Below are 22,442 nucleotides of genomic sequence, written 5' to 3' on the forward strand. Positions count from 1 at the left end.
ATAGGTGAGGGAAGAACTTCCCCAGGGTCTTAAAATCCAGGATTAGAACACATGCCTGCTGGCTCTCCAGCTGTGCTCTTTTTTTTTTTTTTTGCTGGTCAGGCCCTTCTCTTCTCTAAGCTGTTTCAGATGTTACAGTAGTAGACTGCCAGCTTCTCCCTTCTCCTCCCTTTTCTTGCTGGATAACTGAGCTGTAATGCCTTTGGTGAAGTTTGAAGTGATGACTGCTTAATAAATGTAGTTTGTGTGGAAGATGCTGTCCATCACAGTTGATAGAGAGGAACAAAATAAAAAGGCACTCCATGCAGTGGCGGTGGCCAGGTGCACCAGAAGAGCCCCCGGGGGACACAGCCTCTTCATTCAGAGGGAGCCCGAGGCTGGAGGCCCCATTCTCAGAGTTCTCTTGTTTCTCGTAGGAAACCCTCTCTTAGACCATACTCTCACATTCTCACGCTGGAGAATCTCAGGGGTAAAATGTCACAGAACCGAAAATCTGTGATGTTGAGAAAGAAAAGGGGGGTGAGGGTGGGGAGGAACTTGCCAGGATGTTGCATCACAGGTATAAATGTCAGCTTCAGGTCTCCTGTCAGACACCAACCTTTCCTCCTCCAGCTGCGTCCTAGGATCCCTGCCCCAGGTGCGGGTGGGGTGGGGGGCTTTCTGTCTACTGGGGTCTTAGAAGTTAACCAGTTCTGTCATTTATTCAGCAAATATTTGCTGAGCTTGAGGTACTGTGCCAGGCATTTGGGATGGAAAGTTGAATACGGTAAACACTACTGCCCTCACACTGGTTATAGAGCAGCAAGAGAAACAGGGCATGCATCCTTATTTTCTGCATTCTAAGTGCTTTTTTCCCCACTTTTTAGTCTTCTGAAGTCAGGAAATGTTTACAATTATTGTGTTGTTTAATGCGATGATTTTTCTTTTTTTCTGTACAGTTTGAAAGTGTGTTTTATAATCTATAATGCCTTTGAATCAAGAAAATAAAGATGCTCAACAAATAATCACAGTTACTGTAAGGAAGAATATAGGGTGTGATGAACCACATTTTAGGCAAGGAGTGGTTTTCTCCTTCGTAAACTCTAGGTGGCCAGTGCTGAAATGATAGTATAATAGGAACCACATGGGCAGGTCTTGGTGCAAATATTGGTACTTAGGAATGTCTGGGATGGAGTCTGGGGTGATCCAAGTTCAAAGAGCTTTCCAGGAAATTCTGATGCAGGTGGTCTAAGGTGGACCATGCTTTGAGATACTGCCACAGGCTCTCAGGTTGTGATTTGCAACCTGGCTGCACATAAGATTAACCTGACAGCTTTTAAGCAACTAATATTCAAGCCACAGCTCCGACTGATGAAATGAGACCCTCTGGAGGGACCCCTGCAGTAGGGTTTTTGAAAGCTTCCCGGTGATCCCCATGTGCCTTCAAATTTGAGAACCAGGGCTTGAGGGGGTTAAGGAGCTGAGCAGCACCCCTCAAACTGCACTGAGCGTGCAAGTCACCTGGGTCCTTATTAAAATGCCAATTGCGATTTGGCAGGGCTGGGGACTGGGCCCCAGAGAGTCTGTCTGCATTTCTGACAGGCTCCCCTGGGATGCTGGTGCAACTGGCGCAGGGACCCTGCAGAGCCAATCCAGAGTTTTCAAGGGCATGAAAAAGAGCCCTGCGGGCAATTTTTCCTTTTGTCAAGAAGACTGCTTTCTCTGATGCTTCCCAAATTGAAGTCTGCAAACTGGACCAACTGCATCAGAACCAGTTGGGCACTTTTTACACATACAGATGGCGGGGCTGGCCACTGGAGATTCGGAGCCGCTGATCATCATGTCAGAAGTGCTATGCATGTGCAGGGCTCTCCCTGTTCAGCACCATCTTATTAATCCTCATTACAGCTCTACATTTTCCCCATGATTCAGATTAGAAAAACTGAAGCCTGGAGAAGTTGATGAGTTTGCCCTGGGCCACTCACTGGGGAAGGGCAGGACTCAGAATAATCTGGGAGTTCTGTTTTTAAAAGCTCCATAGATGCTGATATTTTATCTTCCTGTGGAAAAGGAAATTTCAGAGTTACCCTGTATTTCCTGAAAGCATGGTCATGCCTGTGAGTCTTTGGTGAATTAAGTATCAATCTGGCTCTTCGCATTTAAGACATGAAAGTGCATCTAGACCAAAAGCTGAGGAATAAGAAGATTTCACATAGCAGAGGAGGCTGCAAACATTTTTAAAGAATATTTTGGAAATAATGCAGTAATTATCTGATAAGACAATAGTAAAATCCATTTTTAGAGATTTATTGAGCACAGACGAAGACGACTTATTTGTCCTTCACTAGGAAAAAAAAAAAGGTTGTGGTGCATCAATATGACGGAATGCCATTGTGCCACTCCTGACAATGGTTGTAGAATGACATTTTGGCATGGAAGAGAGTTCACAACAGAATAAGAGATAGAAAAAAATATTTCTATAGAGTTCCCACTGTGGCACAGTAGGTTAATTATCTGGCTTATTCTGTGGAGGTGCTTTTTCCATCCCCTGCCTGGCACAGTAGGTTACAGATCCTGCGTTGCCACACCTGTGGCTTGGATTTGATTCCTGGCCAGGGAACTTCCATATGCTGAAAAAGAACATTAATAGTGGCTTTCTCTGGGCTTTATGTGCACGCTTCCTCTTTCCCTCCCTCCCTTTCCCTGGGGAAAGGCTCTTGCTTTGTATCTAACACTGTATTGAGCACTGCAGTGAATAAATGGAATTTTGGGGGCTGATCCCATCCTTCTAGAACTCACTGGCCTAGATTAACCAAAGTCCTGCCATGTTTTTATTTCACCCACATCTATACCTGTAAAGGAACCTGTGGGTTAACTTAGTGGTTTTCCGCATGCCATCTTCCCTCCTTTTTCTCCACCCCCACCCCCACTCAGCCTCCCTTCCTCCTGTCCCCTCCCTGCTTCCCTCCCTTCCTTCTACCCACCCACTTATCATCCAAGCTGAGTTCACTCAGTATATGCTGTGCACCTGTGACCAGATCCTGGTGAGATGAAAGATACTCCCTGCTCTCTAGATGCTTACTGTCTTCTGTTTTTTAATGAACTTTATTTTGGAATCGTTTTAGATTTTCAGAAAAGTTAAAATACTGTACAGAGTGTTCCCATCTACCCTCACCCGTTTCAGTCATCACGTCCTGATATCATCACCTTACATTCCCACTGTGCATTTGTCAAAAGCGAGAAACCAATGTGAATACATAACTATTAACTAAACTCTAGACTCTCTTCAGACTTCCCCGGTTTTTCTGTTAACATCCCCCTTCGTGCCAGGAGCCCATCCAGGAGGCTACCTCACATTCTCTTGTCATGTCTTCTTTGTCCCCTCTGGTCTGTACCAGTTCCTCAGACTTCCTTTGTTTCTAATGACCTTGACCTTGACAGTTTGGAAGAGTACTGGTTCAGTTATTTTGGCTGAATGCCTCTTAATATGGGTGATGTTTTCTCATGATTAGACAGGACTGTGGGTTTGGGCAAAGAAAACCACTCAGGTGAAGTGCCCTTGTTGTCACTTCATATCCGAGGTGCCTCATCCCCACGCGGCATCCCTGGTGGTGGTAAACTTGATCACTTTGCTCTTTAGGACTGCACCCACGGCATATGGAGGTTCCCAGGCTAGGGGTCGAATCGGAGCTACAGCTGCCGGCCTGTGCCACAGCCACAGCAATGCAGGCTCTGAGCTGTATCCATGAGCTGCACTGCAACTCATGGCAACGCTGGATCCTTAACCCACTGAACGAGGCCAGGGATTGAACCCACGTCCTCATGGATACTGTTCGGGTTCATTACCACTGAGCCACTATGGAAACTCCTAAATTATCTTTTTATTAAGGAAAATTCCAAATATACTTGCAAAACTTGATCACTTTTTAGAGTAGTATTTGCCATGTTTCTCCATCTTAAATTTGCTATTTTTGCTTTGGGAATGACTCATGAAGTCGAGCCCCCTTTTGGTTTGAGGAAAGAAAACTACTCAGGGTGGAGAAGGAGTAAGCTCTACTTCTGTGGGGGTATCTACATGTGTTGTTTGGAAATCTTCTGTAAGTGAGACTTGTCCCTTCACTTTCTTAGATTTACTTAACTCTCATTTATTTGTATCAGTACGGACTCATAGATATTTATTTCACCCTTTAGGTTGTAACCCAATACCGCGTTGTTTATTGTGTTGCTCACGTTGTTCCAGCCTTGGCCAGCAGAGCTCTTTCAGGTGTCTCCCGTGCCCCCTTGACACGCGCCCATCCTTCCTTCCTTTCTGGTGCACAAGGTGCTCCAGGCTCTTCTTATGTTTTCCCTGCTTCAACCCTAGAATTAGCCACATGTCCAAGGAGCCCTGCTTCCTTTGCCTGGGGAATGGCATTTAGAAGTGAAGGTCTTGTTGTGTGTTGAGAGGAAGGAGGCAGAGAAGGTGAGAGATGTGAAGTGTAGTGTATGTTATGTATACAAAAGCAGAGAGGACAGGGTGACTGCTTCCACCAAGGGTGCTCTGGGTTGAAGAAACGGTATTTGAAGTTCAGTAGAGTTTTCCAGTTGGAGACCATGGGTGGAGGGAAGAGTGGGAGGAAAGGTATTAAGGCATCTGGCTTTTTAATTTGATCTGACAATAGACGTCCAATACTAATGACCCTTTGATTTTCTCATTACCTGAAATAGCAGTTTTCACAGATGATGTCTCTTTAGGAGAGGATTTTCTCCGTGTAACCCTGACTGTTTACTGCCCTACCCCGCATTCAGTCTTTCTTTCTTCTAAATGTATCTAGTTCCTCCTCTCTGCCACACCCAACATAAAGGTGCAAGGGTGCAGAGAAGGATTTGACGGTCCCTACCGTCAGGAAGTTCTCATGTCTGATGTGAAGTCCTTTTGCTTTCTTATCTTCCCTCTAGCCCTTCACCAAATGTCTAATGGTTGGTGCTTTTGCAAAATAGCATCAACAGGAAAGGAAGGGTTAGCCGTGTTTTATTGTGAATCTGACGTGATACTTGTCTCACTCAGAAAGTCTTTTCTGTTCACAGGTAACTATTGGTGTCTATGATCCCTGTAACTTAGCCCAGTACCCTGGATGGCCTTTGAGGAATTTTTTGGTCCTAGCAGCCCACAGATGGTATTTATGTGTGTGTGTGTGTGTGTGTGTGTGTGTCTGTGTCTGTCTGTCTTTTTGTCTATACATTTTTTGACATTGTGTATGGTTATATCTATATTTCTGGTTTCCCAAATGGATTTTTTTCTTTGATAGCGTAGAAACCAGATAATTAATCAGTCATGATCTGATTTCTGGCAGTGGTGAGCCTCTAAGCAGGTCTGTTATGGAGCTTCAGGCTCTGACCATACTGCACTGAGATATTTTAGAGTAGGGCAGGGCCAACAGCTGGAGGTCCCGATCCAGAAATTTTCGGCACCTCCCTTCAGCTGTCTGAGTCGCTTTCAGATTGGATTTTCCTGTATATTTGAAAAGATGCTCAACATCATTAGTCATCCAGGAAGTAAAATATAACGAGATACTACTCATTAATAAAGATAATGAGATACCTAATGAGATCATGCTACTTTCTCACCAGATAATGAGATACCAGAATGAGTTTAAAAAGATGACAATACCAAGTGTTGTCACAAATGTGGCTGAATTTGAAACCCTCACACACTGCTAGAAAACTGTTTGGCAGAATCTACCAAAGTCAAAAATATTTGTGGCTCAGCAGTTTCCCTCTCTGGTATATGAAGCACAGATGCACATACTCAAATGCAAGCAAAACACATATGCAGGAATGTTTATAGTAGCATCCTTCTTAATAACCCAACATTGGGAATAACCCAGATGTCCTTCAACAATGGAAGGATAATAAATTGGGGTGTATTCATCACAGTGGAATGCAGCATGGTAGTGAATCTGAATCAGCTACTGATACACATATCAACATGGATGAATTTTAAAAAAATAATGCTGAGTGAAAGAGGCTGGACCGACCTAAGAGAATATGTGCTACCTGTTTCTATGATGTAAAGGTCAAAACAGGTAAAACCCAAATAAGAGTAGTAGTTACTTTTGAAGAGGCTGGTTAATGACTGGGAGAAGACATGGGACAGGCTCCTTTAGGATTTATGTCACCTTTGTGTCTGCTTTACTTAAATAACAGTGTTCACTGAAGATAGCTAAATAATACAATAGCTTGTCCCCCAGAGGGAGAGTGTTACACTCACTCATCCTGGTAGGGTCTGTAGTGCTTCCTCACTACTTCTGGAGCTGCTGTTCCATAGATTGCAGGTTCAGATAGGAAGAACCCATGCTTGTCTTAGAGCTTCTTAATGTTTTAAGAGTTTCCCCGACCCCTGCATTTAAGATCCATCTGTCAGAATTATTTGTGTGCACTGTGAAATTGTTAGATAAAGCTCAACTAAAAAGAAATCCTAGCCCGTTCCACACTCAGCCTCTAAGCACTTGGACAAAGGAAGCCTGTGTTCAAAACCTCCCAGAGGTTAAGACTGTCCCCCAGGGGTGTCAGGGAGGCATAATAACAATGAATTGAATCCTCTCCAACTGGGTTTGCCGAAGCTCTCATGCGAGCTCTTTCTTTTCCTTCCTTGAAAAAAATAAAAAATAAAAATCTGGGCCTGACATCAGGAGTAGCAGTTTCCAGTCTGTTGAAGTCCTGTGCTTCCGGGATCGAACGCTGCAGGGGGTGAGAGACATCGCCCACAGCATCATCTTCGAAGTGAAACTCCCAGAAGTGGCATTTAGCCCAGGTAATTTGCCGGTCTTGAGGATACATATAATTATCATTTATCAAAAGCCAAATCAGGTTTAACTTTTCTTTCATCCCTTCACAATGGCAACAGAAGTAGAGAAAAGTACAACTCCTACCTTTTTGCCAATGGGAACACTTCTGTGGAACAGAGGGCAGCTCAGCTATTCATAAAGGAACAAAGGCAAAGATTGTCCTCAGGAAATTTCCTCCAGGCAGTTTTTTCAGAGAATTTTTCTTTCCTTGATTTTTTTGTTTTTGCTTAACATGCAAATCTTTATTCCTTACCCTTCTTACAGGAAGAATAAAGTATTAATGCACCTACATATTTATTTGTTACACAAAATTGTATGTGATCCTATTCTCTGTGTAGGAAACCAGTCAGCAAAAGTGCCCTTTCTCCTTCCATGTTTAATATTCTCCATTTGATCTTGTGCGGTAGGTAGACGTCAGCTCTCATTCCCCTTTCATAATTTAAGAAATGTGGGCTCCCAGATACTTTATATGTATAGGTGTGTGAGTGTATAGATACATACACCTGCATTTATGTATATTTATGGACATGTCACAAAGACGTAATAACATATTCAAATTTGAGTAAAATAAAGATAATAATACCCACCTCATGGAGTGCCCCAGATGAGGAATCTGAGTCCTGTGTAAAAGACAGGTGTAGTGGTGTCATCTTATACTTGCTTATTAAATGCTAACTTACGTTAATTTGCTATTGTACCCAAAGCTCAGAACTCTTTCCAAATGATCCCTCAGATTTCTATGACATACGTGTTTTCCAAATTACTTTTATATACTATCATTGTTTAATTTGCTCCTTACAACATCTTTATTGTCCCAAGGCACATTGCTTTCTTTAATGCATGGGTCATGTGCCTTAAAGTATGTATTTATTTGTTTTAGGGGGATGGGAGTGGGGAGTTTAAAATCTCTCTCTTTTTTTTTTTTTTTGCTTTTTAGGGCTGCACCTGTGGCATATGGAAGTTCTCAGGCTAGGGATTGAATCAGAGCTCTAACTGCCAGCCTATGCCAGAGCCACAACAACCCCAGTGCCAAGATACATCTGCCACCTACACCACAGCTCATGGCAACGCCGGATCCTCAACCCACTGAATGAGGTCATGGATCGAACTCGCGTCCTAATGGATACTAGTCAAGTTTGTTACCACTGAGCCACAACAGGAACTCCTAAAATCTCTTTCGAGATGTCATTTTCAGAGACCAGAGTCCAAAGGATTCAGGATTGGCTCTGAGTACACTTTATCAGTGATTCTCTGTCAGCACTGAAGAATGTCTTCAACAGACTTGTTAGAAAGAGCTAGAGAACACCCTGCTTGGTCAGGCAAGAGGAAGCTGTTTACTTGGTAGTTTAGAGCCTTAGATGTTTGGCCTCTCTGCCTGGTTTAGGAATTTGCATTTGGTTTAGCACCCTCTTCTGGCACATTCTAAAATAGCTTCCAAGTTAGTGAAGTTAACTTAGGTGCCACACCTTTGTTTTATTAAGATAAACTAGAGGGCAGCTCCAGGGGAGTGAGGTGAGCATGAACTGACCAGTCATGGGTGCCTGGCCTGCACTGGGCAGGCCACCAGCCACCTCACACGTTGCTCACTTACTCCTGCCAACCACTGTTTGGGGAAGGCACTTTTCTTTCCATTTTTAAGATAAAGTCACTGAATTACTCCCAGCTCCCAATGATACATACCACTGGTGCTGGGCAAACCTGGCAAGTCCAGGACACCCTGCATTTCCATGTGAAAAAGGAGTTTTAGTGCAGCAGTGCCGGCAGTACAGCTTTACACTTGATACTGAGTGTGGATTATTTAAGCAAGGCGAATGTTCCTGTTTTTTACATGTAAATTAATGTTTTCCTTCTGAGCCGTAAATTAAATGTTATAATAAATAAAACTTTATAGTTATTATATATTGAAATGTAAACTGAAGGTATTAGTATGGTAGTATCTTTCAGTATTTCTAAACATCCCATAGTGGCAATTACAATATTATAAGAAATTTGACTATCCTGTATCTTCCTTGTGTAGCCAAGCTCCTCTCCTTTGCTCATCCCAGGATTCAGGCAGCTGGCTGAAGGAGGCTGCAAACACTGTGGAGAGAGGGAGCTCTCCTCCTTTTAATTCCTGTCCTTAATGTGCTTCTCCTGTTTGTCCAACTATGGGAAAACAGGACCTAATTTTCCCCTAAATTTTTTCTCATTAATTTGGGGTATGTCCTATTGGATGTAGATTTTATGGAAGCAGATGTGATAGATTAAATATTATGGTCACATGTAGTATTTTTAAAAAGTTATGAATAAGTTTAAAGTACACCTAATTTTCTTAAAATATCAATGGCATCTTGAATACAGAGATGTTTTAATTTGAAATGACATTTTATTTTTGTCTTATGATTTCTTATCTGTAACGGGAGAAAGCTTAGGCTAGAGTTATTAATTATAGTCTCCAAGACTGTGGTTGTGAAATTCTTGTCAAAGTTCTGTGCTACGTGTTAGTGAACCATTTTTTTTTTTTTTAAATGGCTATACCCATGGCATATGGAAGTTCCCAGGCCAGGGACTGAATCTGAGCCTCAGCTGTGAACTATGCCACAGCTGTGGCAACACCAGATCATTCAATCTACTGCGCCAGGCTGGGGATCGAACCTGCACTTTCGCAGTGACACAAGCCATTGCAGTCAGGTTCTTAACCTACTGTATCACAATGTGAACTCCTAGAGAACCCATTTTTAAATTTAATGTAAGAATAGTGAAGAAATCATGGAGTTCCCTTGTGGCCCAGTGGATTAAGGATCTGGGGTTGTCACTGCTTATGGCTCTGGTCACTGATGTTGTTGTGCAAGTTCCTGGCCTGGGAACTTCCACATGCTGTGAGCCAAAAAAAAAAAAAAAAGTAAGGAAATCATACAAATTATAAGTATTAACAGTTCTGAATTCTTTTTTATTTTCTCCAGAAAAATAATTTTGGAGTTCTTATCCTCTTTAAGAACTCAAATCTATTATTTCAGTTTTAATTTTTCATGACACCAAAAAAGCACTACACCAGAGCACCTAGGTTAAAAAAGGAAGTGACCTTTGTTTTCCAGCTTCTTGGGGTGAAGGATGTCCCCAGCTGAGTAGCTTTTGAAGGTAATTGGCTCTCTGGTTTCTCATTGGTCATCCTATCCCAGAAATAAAAGGTTGTGTAAAGAAAATCAACACCTCTAGGTCCCATAATTATATCAAGCAGTATTATTTTAAGAAACAAAGGTTGAAAGCTAATGTTCCCAAGAAAAGGAAAATAGAGGTGTTGATAGACAGGTACAAGTATGAGTCTGTCCTCAGAAAAAGTGTACAGTTAAGGACAAACATAAAATTCCTCCCAATAGTCCTGCTCCTCTTAACCTTAAGTCAAGGAGCTTCTGTTTTCTTCAGAGACTGTTAGTTAAAGTAGGTATTGGAGATGATGCTGGAAAGGTTGTCGACTGAGTAAATTCCCTGCTAAGGAGCTGAAGCTTTATTTGAATTTTGAGGATTCAGTGAGGAAGGGAGAGTGAATGAGGTCTCATGTTGTGGTGAGTGTAAGAGTGGTGACCCCCATTAGTAGGGTTTATAAGACTAGATTTTCACCAAGGAAGCCTGGTGCCCACTAAGGTAAGGAGGTAGCAGAAGTATTCTGCAAAGCACTTGAGGGTTTTTAGAGGATTTGGCAGTGGTGGAATAGAGCAGCATTTCCCTGAATGTATCCCATGAGATTTCTTTTTAGGGCCGCACCTGCAGCATAAGTTCCCAGGCTAGGGGTTGAATCACAGCTGCCGCTGCTGGCCTGCACCACAGCCACAGCAACACTGGATCCTGAACCCACTGGGCAAGGCCAGGAATTGAATCCACATCCTTATGGACACTATGCCTGGTTCCTAACCCTCTGAGCCACAATGGGAATGCCTATCCTATGAGATTTTAATTGGTGTCACTGGGTTAGGAAGACGCCAAGAGCCAGGTAAATCTGGAAAAAACTCAAAACCAAATCCAACACAGTGGCTCCTTTCCTGCGGATTCCTCAGAGCTTTATTTCCCTCACGTGCCATGTGACTCTCCAGGTTGGGTAGGGAGCTGGATAGAGGGCCTGGGAGCACAGAAGCATTTCCTTTCCTATTAGCCACAGAATCCTTCTCCTCTCGGAGCTTTGCCTAAGGCACATTTTGAGACCAGCTGGAATTGGAGTTACAGAGGCTCCCATGGCAGAGGTTAAAAAGAGGTTAGTGGAAAAGGTCCAAGTCAGGGAAGAGGAATGTCTGAGTGGATAAGGAAAGTCTGAGTGGTAAGGAAACTGAGAGGCTGGGGGCAGGGGAGTTGGGAAGGAAGAGGAGTGGGAGGGGCTGAAACATAGAAATTAAATCCTGATGGGACTCGGCAGAGCCTGTGTGTAGCCATACTGGCTTGTCTGCCTCAGATGGAGAGCCCTTCACAGGGTTCCACCCTCTCCAGATATAGCATCTGTTTTTGAGCAACTTCCGGTAACTGCACAAGGTGAGGTGGCTCAGGCCAGAGTCCTGGACTATTTCTGAAGCCCCTCTGTGGGAAGACCTCGACTCTTATGGTCTCTCAAGATTCCTCATGGCCGGAGTTCCTGTCATGGCTCAGTGGTTAACAAATCTGACTGGGAACGATGAGGTTTGGGGTTCAATCCCTGGCCTCGCTTAGTGGATTGAGGATCTGGCGTTACTGTGGGCTGTGGTATGGGTCGCATTGCTCTGGCAAAGGCTGGCGGCTACAGCTCCAATTAGACCCCTCGCCTGGGAACCTCCATATGCCTCGGGTGTGGCCCTAGAAAAGAAAAAAAAAAAAAAAAAAAAGATTCCTCATGGCCAAGGAGCATGGGGTGGAACCTGAGGCAGGTAGATGAAATTCAGGTCTGTGAACCTCCCTGAAAAAGAAGTGAGCTGCGTGTGGGCCATCCTGCTGCTTTGACTTACTTTTCATTCTTCCCTCCTTCACCAGACTTACTGTTTTGTTTCCCTTAAGATTGTCCCAAAGCAGTTGGATGGGAAAAGAACCAGAAAGGCGGCATGGGGCCCCGGATGGTGAACCTCAGCGAATGTATGGATCCTAAGAGGTATTGTTGGGAGGCTGTTCTCCCCAGTGGGGCTTTTTGTGACCAGCATGCACCCCAGGTCCCGGCAGGCCAAGGGCTCTGCCCATTCAGTTGGGGGCCATTCATGTTGAGGATGATGAGTGGTGTTCCACTTTGCTGCCTCTTAACCTAATTTGGTGGTGAGAATTAATATTCAGGATGGATATTCTGAGGGGCACACAGGTCTTCTGTTTTCTAGACTTTCTAAATTTTGTTCTCGCTTCAAGCTCAGACTCACACTTGTGTCCCTAAACCACCTTTTAGCTCTTTACTCATTGCCCTTTATTTTTGTCCCATTAGCCTACATTGAAGTTCATGATAAATATTTCACAGAAGCCAGTATTATATTGAAAGTATGATGTAAGAACCTCCCCTTTTATTGAGGGGACAAAAGTTTCTCTTTTTTTGGTATTAGGGAAAACTAGCCTCTTAAGCAGCCTGGCCACAGTAACTCATGTAACTAGTCATCTTTCCTACTTCGCTCGGCTGCTAAGAGCTCAGGATCAGGTCTGTGTCCCACCCCTACCCTTGGAGAGGATTATGATGGTGTGCTTTCTGTGTGGTAACCTTTCTCCTCCTTGCCTACCCTCACCTTTGCTATGTTTTTCCTTTGATTCTCTTTTCTTTAGATTCTCATTTCCTTAGTATTTGTTCTTATTTTCTTATGCAGCTACTTTCCATCTAGAAAGGCCAAGATTGGAGCATAAACGAGTGATGGGCTAAGTAAATAAATAATTCTCTCATTTCTAGGTTAGCTGAGTCATCCGTGGACCTCAATCTCAAGTTGATGTGTTGGAGATTGGTCCCTACTTTGGACTTAGACAAGGTTGTGTCTGTCAAGTGTCTGCTGCTTGGAGCCGGCACCTTGGGTTGTAACGTAGCTAGGACGTTGATGGTAAGTTTGTGGGGGCTGGATGGCACCTCTGAAGCCATGGCTTCTCCTCTTATTTCACTGCATAGTCCACCTGCTGTACCTGTGGGTTTCTCATCCGAGGATATGGATGGCCTTGTATTTTATGTAAGGGGTTGGAGCATCTGGATTTTGGTACCCCTGGGGCTTCTGGAACCAGTCCCCCAGGGACACCAAGGGATGATGGTCCCTGAGTGCCTCCCATCTCCCAGATTCCCCCTCTTCTTTCTCCCTCTCTCTTTTCTCCCTTTCTTTTTTTTTTTTTCTCAGTGTCTCTTTAAGTATAAAAGGAATATATGCTTTCATTATAAAGTAGAAAATGGAAACCTCTCTCCTCCCCCATCGCAAGTCCTCCTTCCCAGAATTAAGCAGATGTTATAATTAGTACAGAGCATCTTTCCCTGAAGTTTTCGTAGGCGTATGCAGATACAGAGCGAGACATTTGTCATCCTTGCTCTTATTTTCTTGTCTGTACTCACAAAAGTTTGATCGTAGCATTCTATCTATAGCAGGTTTTTATTTTGAACTCAATAGAACAATAACTGTGCTTCTCTTTCTATGTATTTCCATATTATGTATATGTAGTATTTTATTGTATGACTTGTTCTCCACTTAATCTATTTTAGCATATTTTTCTTTTGTAGATGCTATTGACATGAACATTCTTATATCTTATTCTTATATGTCCATGGGATTATTTCTTTAGGAGAAAAGCCCTAGAAGTAGAATTAATATGTTAGAAACAATGTAAAACAGAGCTTAGCTTTTTTATTTGCATTTCTTTAAATAGGGTTAATCTTAAATTTTATTTCTTTTGTGAACTTTATTTCTTCTATTCATGTCCTTTGGGCTGTTCTTTTTATTAACTTGGAGTTCTTTTTTTAATGGCTATTAACGTTTTTCTTCTGTAATATGACACATATTTTTCTCGATTTAAGTTATCTTTAGCCCTCTAAATTTTTAAAAATACTTTGTTATTAAATATGTCAGTCTTTACCTTTATGGTTTATAGAACTCTTTTTTTTTTCTTTTTTTTGTCTTTTTAGGGCCACACCTGCGGCATATGGAGGTTCCTAGACTAGGGGTCTAATCAGAGCTGTTGCTGCCGGCCTACTCCACAGCCACAGCAATGCCAGATCCTTAACCCACTGAGCGAGGTCAGGAATTGAACCCTTAACCTCATGATTCGTAGTTGAATTTGTTTCCTCTGCTCCAAGATAGGAACTCCAGAACTCTTGTTTTTTTGTTGAGGTCTTTATCAATGTGGAATTTATTTTTGTTTTATGATGAGAGGTAAAGATCTTAACTTTTTTTCCACAAAATGGATAGTCATTTGGTTGTTTTTTGTTGTGGCTGCGACTATGTGGAAATTCCCAGGTCAGGGATCAAACTGTGCACCACAGCAGTGACCTGAGCCACTGCACTGACAACACTGGATCAAGTGCTCTGCTTGATCCACAAGATAACTTCCTCTGCACCACAGGAAAACTCCAGTAGTCATTTGTTTTAATGGCATCCACTCAGTAATACAAATTATCATTTTTCCATCTTTAGCAAATGTTAAATCCCCTTTTGTACCCAAGTCTCTCTCTCTCTTTTTTTTTTGTCTTTTTTTTAGGGTCGTACCCATGGCATATGGAGGTTCCCAGGCTAGGGGTTGAATCGGAGCTACAGCTGCCAGCCTACACCACAGCCGCAGCAATGAGGGATCTGAGCTGCATCTGCAACCTACACCACAGCTCATGGCAATGCCGGTTCCTTAACCCACTGAGCGAGGCCAGGGATCAAACCCACGTCCTCATGGATGCTAGTCAGATTCGTTTCTGCTGAGCTATGACAAGAACTCCCCAAGTCTCTTTTTGGATTCTCTCTCTTTCTTTTTTTTGGCCATGCCTAAAGCATGTGGAAGTTCCCAGGGCAGGGCTTGAACCTGTGCCACAGCAGTGACAAGGCCAGGTGTTTAACGTGATGAGCCGCAGAGGAGCTCCTTGGTTCTCTTTTCGTTCCATCATTCCATTTGTTCAATCCTGTATTATTATTCACAGCTTTAATTCAAATTACAATTAAGTTATTGATAAGTTGAGAGGGATTGACATCTTTATAATATCAAGCCTTAATTCATCTAGAAGCGTTATTTATCTCTTAAATTATGTAGATCATCTTTGTCCTTCAGTAGCATTTTCTTTATATAGGTCTCCACATGTCTCATTTAGCTTATTTTCACATATTTAATTGTTTTTATTTTTTTTCCTTTTAAAGATAATGTTTCTCCCACTACATTTTCAAGTTGACTATTACTGGGATGTATACTATAGTGAGTTTTGAATGTTCATCTTCTATCTGGCCATCTCTCTAAGCTCTCTTAGTTATAATGGCTTTTTATTTGATTCTTTGGAATTTTGCAAGTTGATAAGTGTTCCTCACCAACATTCACATCTCTTTTCCTTGTCTTATAGGATTGGATAGGACTCTGTTTAGTGTTGAGGAAAGGCAGTGAGAGTTGGAATCCTCATTTTTGTTACTGATTTTAATGAGAAACTTTTAACTTTTGTTCTTTAATTTTGATTTGTGCTGTTGGTTTCTGCTAAATTCTCTTTTATAAGTTGAGGAGGAGTTTTCTTTCTAGTTAACTATGAGATTATATCAGAAATGATCATTGAGTTTTATCAAATACATCTATCAAGATTATGAAAATATTCTAATGTTGAGCATTCCTGGAAAAACCTCTGTTTGTTTATGGTATAGTCTCCTTTTTTTTTTTTTTGTCTTATGTCTTTTGTCTTTTTAGGGCGCACTTGCAGCATATGGAGGTTCCCAGGCTAGGGGTCAAATCGGTGCTATAGCTGCCACCCTACACCACAGCCACAGCCACGCAGGATCTGAGCCACGCCTGCAACCTACACCACAGCTCATAGCAAGGGTGGATCCTTAACCCACTGAGCAAGATCAGGGATCAAACCCACGTCTTCAGATACTAGTTTGGTTCTTTACTGCTAAGCCATGACGGCAACTCCTGTTCTTCTAATATACTGTGGAATTTAACTGGTAATATTTTATTGCTATTTTTTTGTATCTGTATCTGTAGTTCAAGTTGGTTTATAGTAATGCTTTTCTTTTTCTTTGTAGTGTTACTGTATGTCTTATAGCTGAGTTATGCTATGTTTATAAAATAAAATTTTCAGAGTTCCCATCATGGCGCAGTGGTTAACGAATCTGACTAGGAACAATGAGGTTGTGGGTTCGGTCCCTGGCTTTGCTCAGTGGGTTGAGGATCCGGCGTTGCCGTGAGCTGTGGTGTAGGTTGCAGACGTGGCTCTGATCCCGTGTTGCTGTGGCTCTGGCTTAGGCCGGTAGCTATAGCTCCAATTCGACCCCTAGCCTGGGAATCTCCATATGCCGTGGGAAGTGGCCCTAGAAAAGGCAAAAAGACCAAAATAAATAAATAAATAAAATTTTCTGTCTCTTTATATACTCCAGGACACTTTTATGTTTCTGACTTAACAGTTCCTTGATGGTTTTGGTAAAATTCATCTAGAAATACATCTGGGCTCCATGCCTTTTAGAATTTTGTTGGTGTTAAGGGCAGGAAATCTTTGGGAACTTTGACAAATGTTTCTATGTTCATTGACCTTTAAAGATTTTATACCACTTTTGAGTCAGTTTAGTCATGTTGTTTTCCTAGAAAATCATCCATTTCATCTAAATTTGAAAATTAATTAATATAAAATATATGTGTACTCTCTTAGCACCTTTTAAATATTTTTTTTTTTTTTTTAATAGGGCCTCTCCTGCAACATATGGACGTTCCCAAGCTAGGGGTCAAATTGGAGCTGCAGCTGCAGGCCTTCGCCACAGCCACAGCAATGCCAGATCCAAGTCACATCTGCGACCTACACTGCAGTTCAGAGCAACACCAGATCCTTAATCCACTGAGTGGGGCCAGGGATCAAGCCCACATCTTCATGGATACTAGTCAGGTTTGTGACCACTGAGCCACAACGGGAACTCCACTATCTTTTAAATCTTGTCTTTATCTTCTTTTTAATCTCTTCTTATTCCTTACGTTGCATATTTATATTTTCTCTTTTTAGTTCTTATTCATACACGCTAGAGGCTTGTCTATTTTCTCAGTCTTTTCATAGAACTAAATCATTTATTTATTCTATAATTTTTGTTACTGTTTTATTTCCCTTCCAGATTCATTTAATATCTAGTTAATTTCTTCCTCTTTTTTGTGAAATTTCTTTTATTCTTTTCGTAACTTCCAGAATTAGGTGCTTAGGTTTTCTTAACATTTTTAGAATTATAAAGTCAGTATAGACCCATTATAGAAAATTTGTACAGTGTAAAATTTATAAAGCAGGAAAAGAAGGACTTGTTTAATGTATATTTTAAAATATTTTTTTGCGGGGGGGGGGGGTCTTTTGTCTTTTTTAGGGCCACACCCATGGAATATGGAGGTTCCCTGGCTAAGGCCCCAATCAGAGCTGTAGCCGCCAGCCTACACCACAGTCACAGCAACATCAGATCCAAGCCGTGTCTACAACCTACACCACAGCCCACGGCCCCACGGCAACACTAGAGCCTTAACTCACTGCGCGAGGCCAGGGATCAAACCCTCATCCTCATGGATACTAGTTGGGTGCATTAACCACTGAGCCACGATGGGAACTCCTAAAATCTTACATATAAAAATGCCCCTTGCTTTTATCAGTTAACACTGTAAATACTTTCTCATGTTATTAAAAAGGAAACCTAAAAAGCTTTTTTTAATGGCTGTAGAATATGACTTCCTGTATGATAAAACATGATTTATTTAGTCCCCTAATTTTAGACATTGACATTACTTCCAGTTTTTTATACCATAAATTATATTACAGAGAACACCTTTGTGATTACATTTTTGTATATCAGAGTAATTCCTAAGATGGATTGCTGGAAGTAGGTCAAAGGATATGAACCTTTAAAATCTTCTAAAAACATATCACCAAATTGCTTTCCAGAAAAATTACACAAGTTTACATTCTCAAGTAAAATAGTTTTTTCCTCACCTATCCTCATTGGCACTGAGTATTGTAATTTTCTTTAATCTTTGCTAATTAGACATTTAAACTCTGTAGCATTCCAGGAGACCAAAAGTTACGTGTGAAGTCCACCTGCAGAGACTAACTTTTGGCATGTTTGTAGTTTCTCTAGCTTTCTTCCCACTGCCCAGCGTGTTCCCAGACTGCCTTCTTGCTGTCCACTCAGCATTGCTTAAAGAATGCAGGATTACTTCCTAAATAAATATCCCCCAAACCAAGGACAAGTGACTTCTGAATTTTCCATACCTTTACTCCTTCTCTGTGACAGTTTGCTGAGCTGGAAAGAGTCACTTATAAAACCGGGTGGGTAGGCCGAAGTCACCAGTGGGCTTCAGAACTAATGGCCAATCCAAGCTATATTTTTGAAAGGATGGATTCTGGTCCATTCTCAACCCCGACAATGAATCTTAGATTGTTGCCTATCTTCCTGGAACCATCAGGCTAACTGAATTTCAAAGTCTCAAATGGAAGGATGTTGAAATAAGACGGAGGTCAGACTCTTAGATTCGTAGGCAGTCTAACAGGGCTTCATTTTGATTGCTGTGCTTGTTTATGATTTACTGAAATACACACCCCCACCTCAGTCCCAAGAAAGTCAGCATCTTCATTTGATTGCCAGTCTGGGTGTCTTATCTCTTCCGCATCATTAACCAGATCTATGACCTAACATGAGTCACATATTTTTTTCTGGGCTTCAGTTTCTGTATCTGTGAAAGAAAGTAATTGAACTAAAGATTTTAGCCTATCTAACTTAAAATTCATGTGGTTCTGTAAGACTTCATAGGAGCTGTAATTGAAATGAATGAAATGAGAAAACTATTTCTGAGAATGGAGAATTATCCCCTTGGAGAAGTAGTACAAAATCTTCTATGATGTTATATAATTGGAAATAACTTATAAATCACTTTTACGAGGAGTTAATCCAGGTTTTAAGTGAATTTTAGGATGAGCTGTTACTTATGCTTCATTATTCACTAAGGGAAAGGGAGGACAATGGGTGGCCATTGCTAATCCTTTCAAGACAGCAACATGGGCAGTCCTTATGGGACTCACCCCCAGAGCCTCCTCTGGTGCCACTGTCAAAAATAATGAATTGTTAGTCAGACCCACGATGACATCTCTTAGTCTCATTACAGTAGGAAGCCAGGCACTGGGTACATAATTATTTTGTCTTTTAAAGCAAGTTGACACTCTGTTTATCAAAGACTGAATTTGCATAGTTCAGTTTCTAGACTTTCCTATATTTTGAGGTTCCCAAGCTGCTCTAAAACAAAACCCCTTTTAGGGATTTCAAGAAAGACACCCTGTGAAATGTTCATCAGAAACATATCATGATCTCCTCTCTCCATTCAGGGTTGGGGCGTCAGACACATCACATTTGTGGACAATGCCAAGATCTCCTATTCCAACCCCGTGAGGCAGCCGCTCTATGAATTTGAAGATTGCCTGGTGGGTGGTAAGCCCAAGGCCCTGGCAGCAGCAGACCGCCTCCAGAAAATATTCCCCGGAGTGGTACGTTGATGCTGTTTGGGAACATCGGAGGTTTTGTCCTGGGTCTTTCAGTGTTTAAGTCTTGGGGAATGAGGCCTGTGGTTTCGGTGACAGAGAGTCAGACCCCTGTCACTTGCTGCCAGGCTCTCATGTGGCTGAACCTCTGTTTTCTCATCTCAGAGATGGGAATTAAAAGAATGAAACCAAAGCCTCTTGTATTATTGTGAAAATAAAACAAAGAATCCATGAAAAAATGCTTTATAACTTGCAGCGTATCATCTGAGTTTAAGTTGAAGAATTTGAGGTATGCTTATTTTTAGATACTTCCATGTTCCAAAGGGATTTATGGTGGCTCAGGTGCAGGATATTATTTTCCTTCATCACCAGAATACTTGATGGTTGGTACAGGTTTATGAAATAAAATTGAATGTAGGTCTGCAGAAGAAAGATCTGGCTAAATGTTAGCTTTTCACTCTAGCTGCTTGTTTTTGGTTTTCATAGTTTACTTGAAAAACACCAGGTAATAAGAGGCAAGTCGTTCAGCTCATTTGATTAAGAATCTTGCCAGTGTTATTGAAGTCATCCAGCAAAAAAGATTCTGCATCTTGCATGCTTAATCAATTTATGTGACAGAGGTGAGGTTAGGTGTCTCCCAAGCATCTGCTTTTGCTTAAAGTGCCACAGGAGGCTCTCAGCCCTGCCTAAAAAAAGCCTGCTTTCTCGAAGTTTCTCTGTCTAGTCGCTCAGCATTAGATTCATTCATTTTAACAGTCTTTGCTTTATAGCAACTTTGTTTGGTCCCTGTCACCAGTGTCCCAGAGGAATGTCATTGATTGGGTTTAATTCAGCAGTGATGATTGAGCACCCACTGTGTTCCCAGCCAGGTTCTGGATGCCAAAAGAAATAAGGATAAGTTGCACCCCCTCATTGAGGAGCCATGTTAGGTTTCTGCTGTGACAACATTGCACATCACACATTCCCAGCATCCAGGTGGTTCATGGTCATGCACATTCGTTTCATGCTCACAGGTCTGGAGGTTCGCTGTGGCTTGGCTCCTGGGCTGGGCTGGACCCAAGCTTCCAGTCAGGTTCTGGTCTACTCTATATATCATCAGCTCAAAATCTAGGCTCAGGGAGCACCAGCCACCTGGTCCTAATCTTTTCATGGTAGAAAGTGGAAGAGTAAAGGGATGGATGAGATTTACCATTCCTGTACCTCTTAAAGTCTCGGCTTGGTAATGGCCCTGTGCAAGGCCCGCTGTCTCCACTGCCAGAGTAAGTCACAGGGCCCCCCTTAGTCAGTGGGGTGACCTGGTCATTATGCCCTACCTCCCTAATGCATGGTCCTGCAAAGTCTTGTGGCAAAGGCCATGGATGTGTAGTTCTTTCAGAGGGAGGCAGTGCATCATTAGGAAAAATAATCCAGTCTATTCCAGACAGTATTATGAACTCCCCTTGGGGCCCGGACAGACCTGGTCTTGAATCCGAGCTCTGCCATTTATTTGTTGCCTGATACTTTTGCTTGCCCAAATCCTAGCCATGGTCTATGACCCAGTGCAACTCCTCCTATTTATTTGCTCATTTATTCTATTACTTATTCATTCCTTGCATGTTTATTTAAGGCCTACTGTGTGCTGGGGAACAAGGCAGACCAAAAGTCCCCTCACCCTCATGAGTCTAGTGGGGGACACAGTCAATAACAACTAATTTTACAAACAGTTACAATTATAATAAGTACACAAAGGAAACGCTCAGATGCCGTGAACATGTTTAATAGGTAGGCCTGACCTCAACCAGACTCCCTTGAAGAAGCAAAGTACTGAAGCATGGGTGGCAGTTAGCTGGACCAAGACAGGCAGAACTGTCTGTGCAGACGCCTGAGGTAGGAAGCAGCATGGGGCTTCCATGGCCTGAAAGAAGCCCGGACTGCTGAAGCATAGAGGAAGACAGATGTGGAACTAGAGCATAAGCAAGGGCCAGATCATGCTGGCATTTGAGATCAAGTTTAGCTTTTCTTGAAAACATCAGCCCAGCAGGGTCAAACCTTTTCCTCAGGATTTATGTCATGTTACTCCTTTTTCCCTATTAGATTTTTCAGTCCTTACCCCCAGGAGTCAGGTCTCTTATACTTGTATTCTTCCTGCCTTATAAGCAGTGATAGATAACACAGAACCCATCTAAGTATGTCGTCAAATCTGTGAAAAGTACTTGTGAAACTGTTTCACTTGTTAGTTAGCCAGGCTTACATGATTTTCTTCGTATGTTCAATTTAGTGTAGTTTTTTTCCCTTTTTTCATTCAACAAATATTTATTCATCACCTCCCTTATTAGGCCATGAACAGAAGGCTAGTCTGCTATATATACCATGCCTAATCCTGGGGTTGAATTACTTGAATAGGAAAAACAAAAAAAAAAAACCTGACCTTTAATAAATAACTATTTGAGGTCACTATTTTCTCCCCAAAGGTAAGGCAATAAATTATAAGTTGATAGAGCCATATTGGATGTTTTCAAATCCAGCCCTGGACATCTGCATCCAACCCTGATGAGTAACTGATGCTGGACTAGACTCCTACCATGATGTACCTCACAATTGTGCATCTGGGTAAATGCAACAGAATGCCTCTGCAGACAGTGAATGGTAGGCAGTGAAGGCTGTGGTCTCAGGCAGAGGGAAAGAATATTTGTCTCAAGTTATCACATGGAGACACTTTTTAACCATGTCACAGCCCTGGGGAGCCCAAGGAAATGGTGTTGGTTTTGAGGAGCTGAGGAAGAGATCAGAGTTCAGAGCAGCTCAGGTGGCTGGAACTTGTAGGACAGAGTATTGTGGGAACTACGCAGAGAAGGAGTTCCAGAAACCCATCTCGGCAGCACCTTAAGGCTTTGACCGAATGTCGAGTTGCACCTCCTTGGGGCAGGACTCTGTAATCCTGGGAGAAAGCACCTGCATCCTGTAAGCAGGATGGAGATTCCAAAGCTTCTAGAGCCTGGGAGGCATTGGAGTCCCAACTGCCCACTGACTTCTCTGGGCCTGTTGGTAACACTTCA

At 42.2% G+C, this 22,442-nt stretch overlaps 1 protein-coding gene across 10 annotated transcripts in view; it reads left to right on the forward strand.

Annotated features, from left to right (window-relative positions):
* ATG7 (autophagy related 7) overlaps positions 1-22,442 on the forward strand; it is a 376,249-nt gene that overhangs the window by 150,526 nt on the left and 203,281 nt on the right. For 6 of the 10 annotated variants that reach the window (XR_007135006.1, XR_007135007.1, XR_007135009.1 and 3 more), the window contains exons 9-13: positions 5,047-5,135; positions 6,639-6,772; positions 11,799-11,889; positions 12,658-12,802; positions 19,255-19,413. Coding sequence is in view for 4 of the 10 variants with exons in the window: in XM_047780900.1 (XP_047636856.1) it covers positions 5,047-5,135; positions 6,639-6,772; positions 11,799-11,889; positions 12,658-12,802; positions 19,255-19,413 (618 nt within the window). In the remaining 6 variants the exon portion in view is untranslated. The remainder of the gene's footprint in view (positions 1-5,046; positions 5,136-6,638; positions 6,773-11,798; positions 11,890-12,657; positions 12,803-19,254; positions 19,414-22,442) is intronic. The other 4 variants (XR_007135008.1, XM_047780910.1, XM_047780919.1 and 1 more) reach the window with 2 other exon arrangements.

Source organism: Phacochoerus africanus, chromosome 1, assembly GCF_016906955.1.
Source record: "Phacochoerus africanus isolate WHEZ1 chromosome 1, ROS_Pafr_v1, whole genome shotgun sequence".
NCBI classification, from domain to species: Eukaryota; Metazoa; Chordata; class Mammalia; order Artiodactyla; family Suidae; genus Phacochoerus; species Phacochoerus africanus.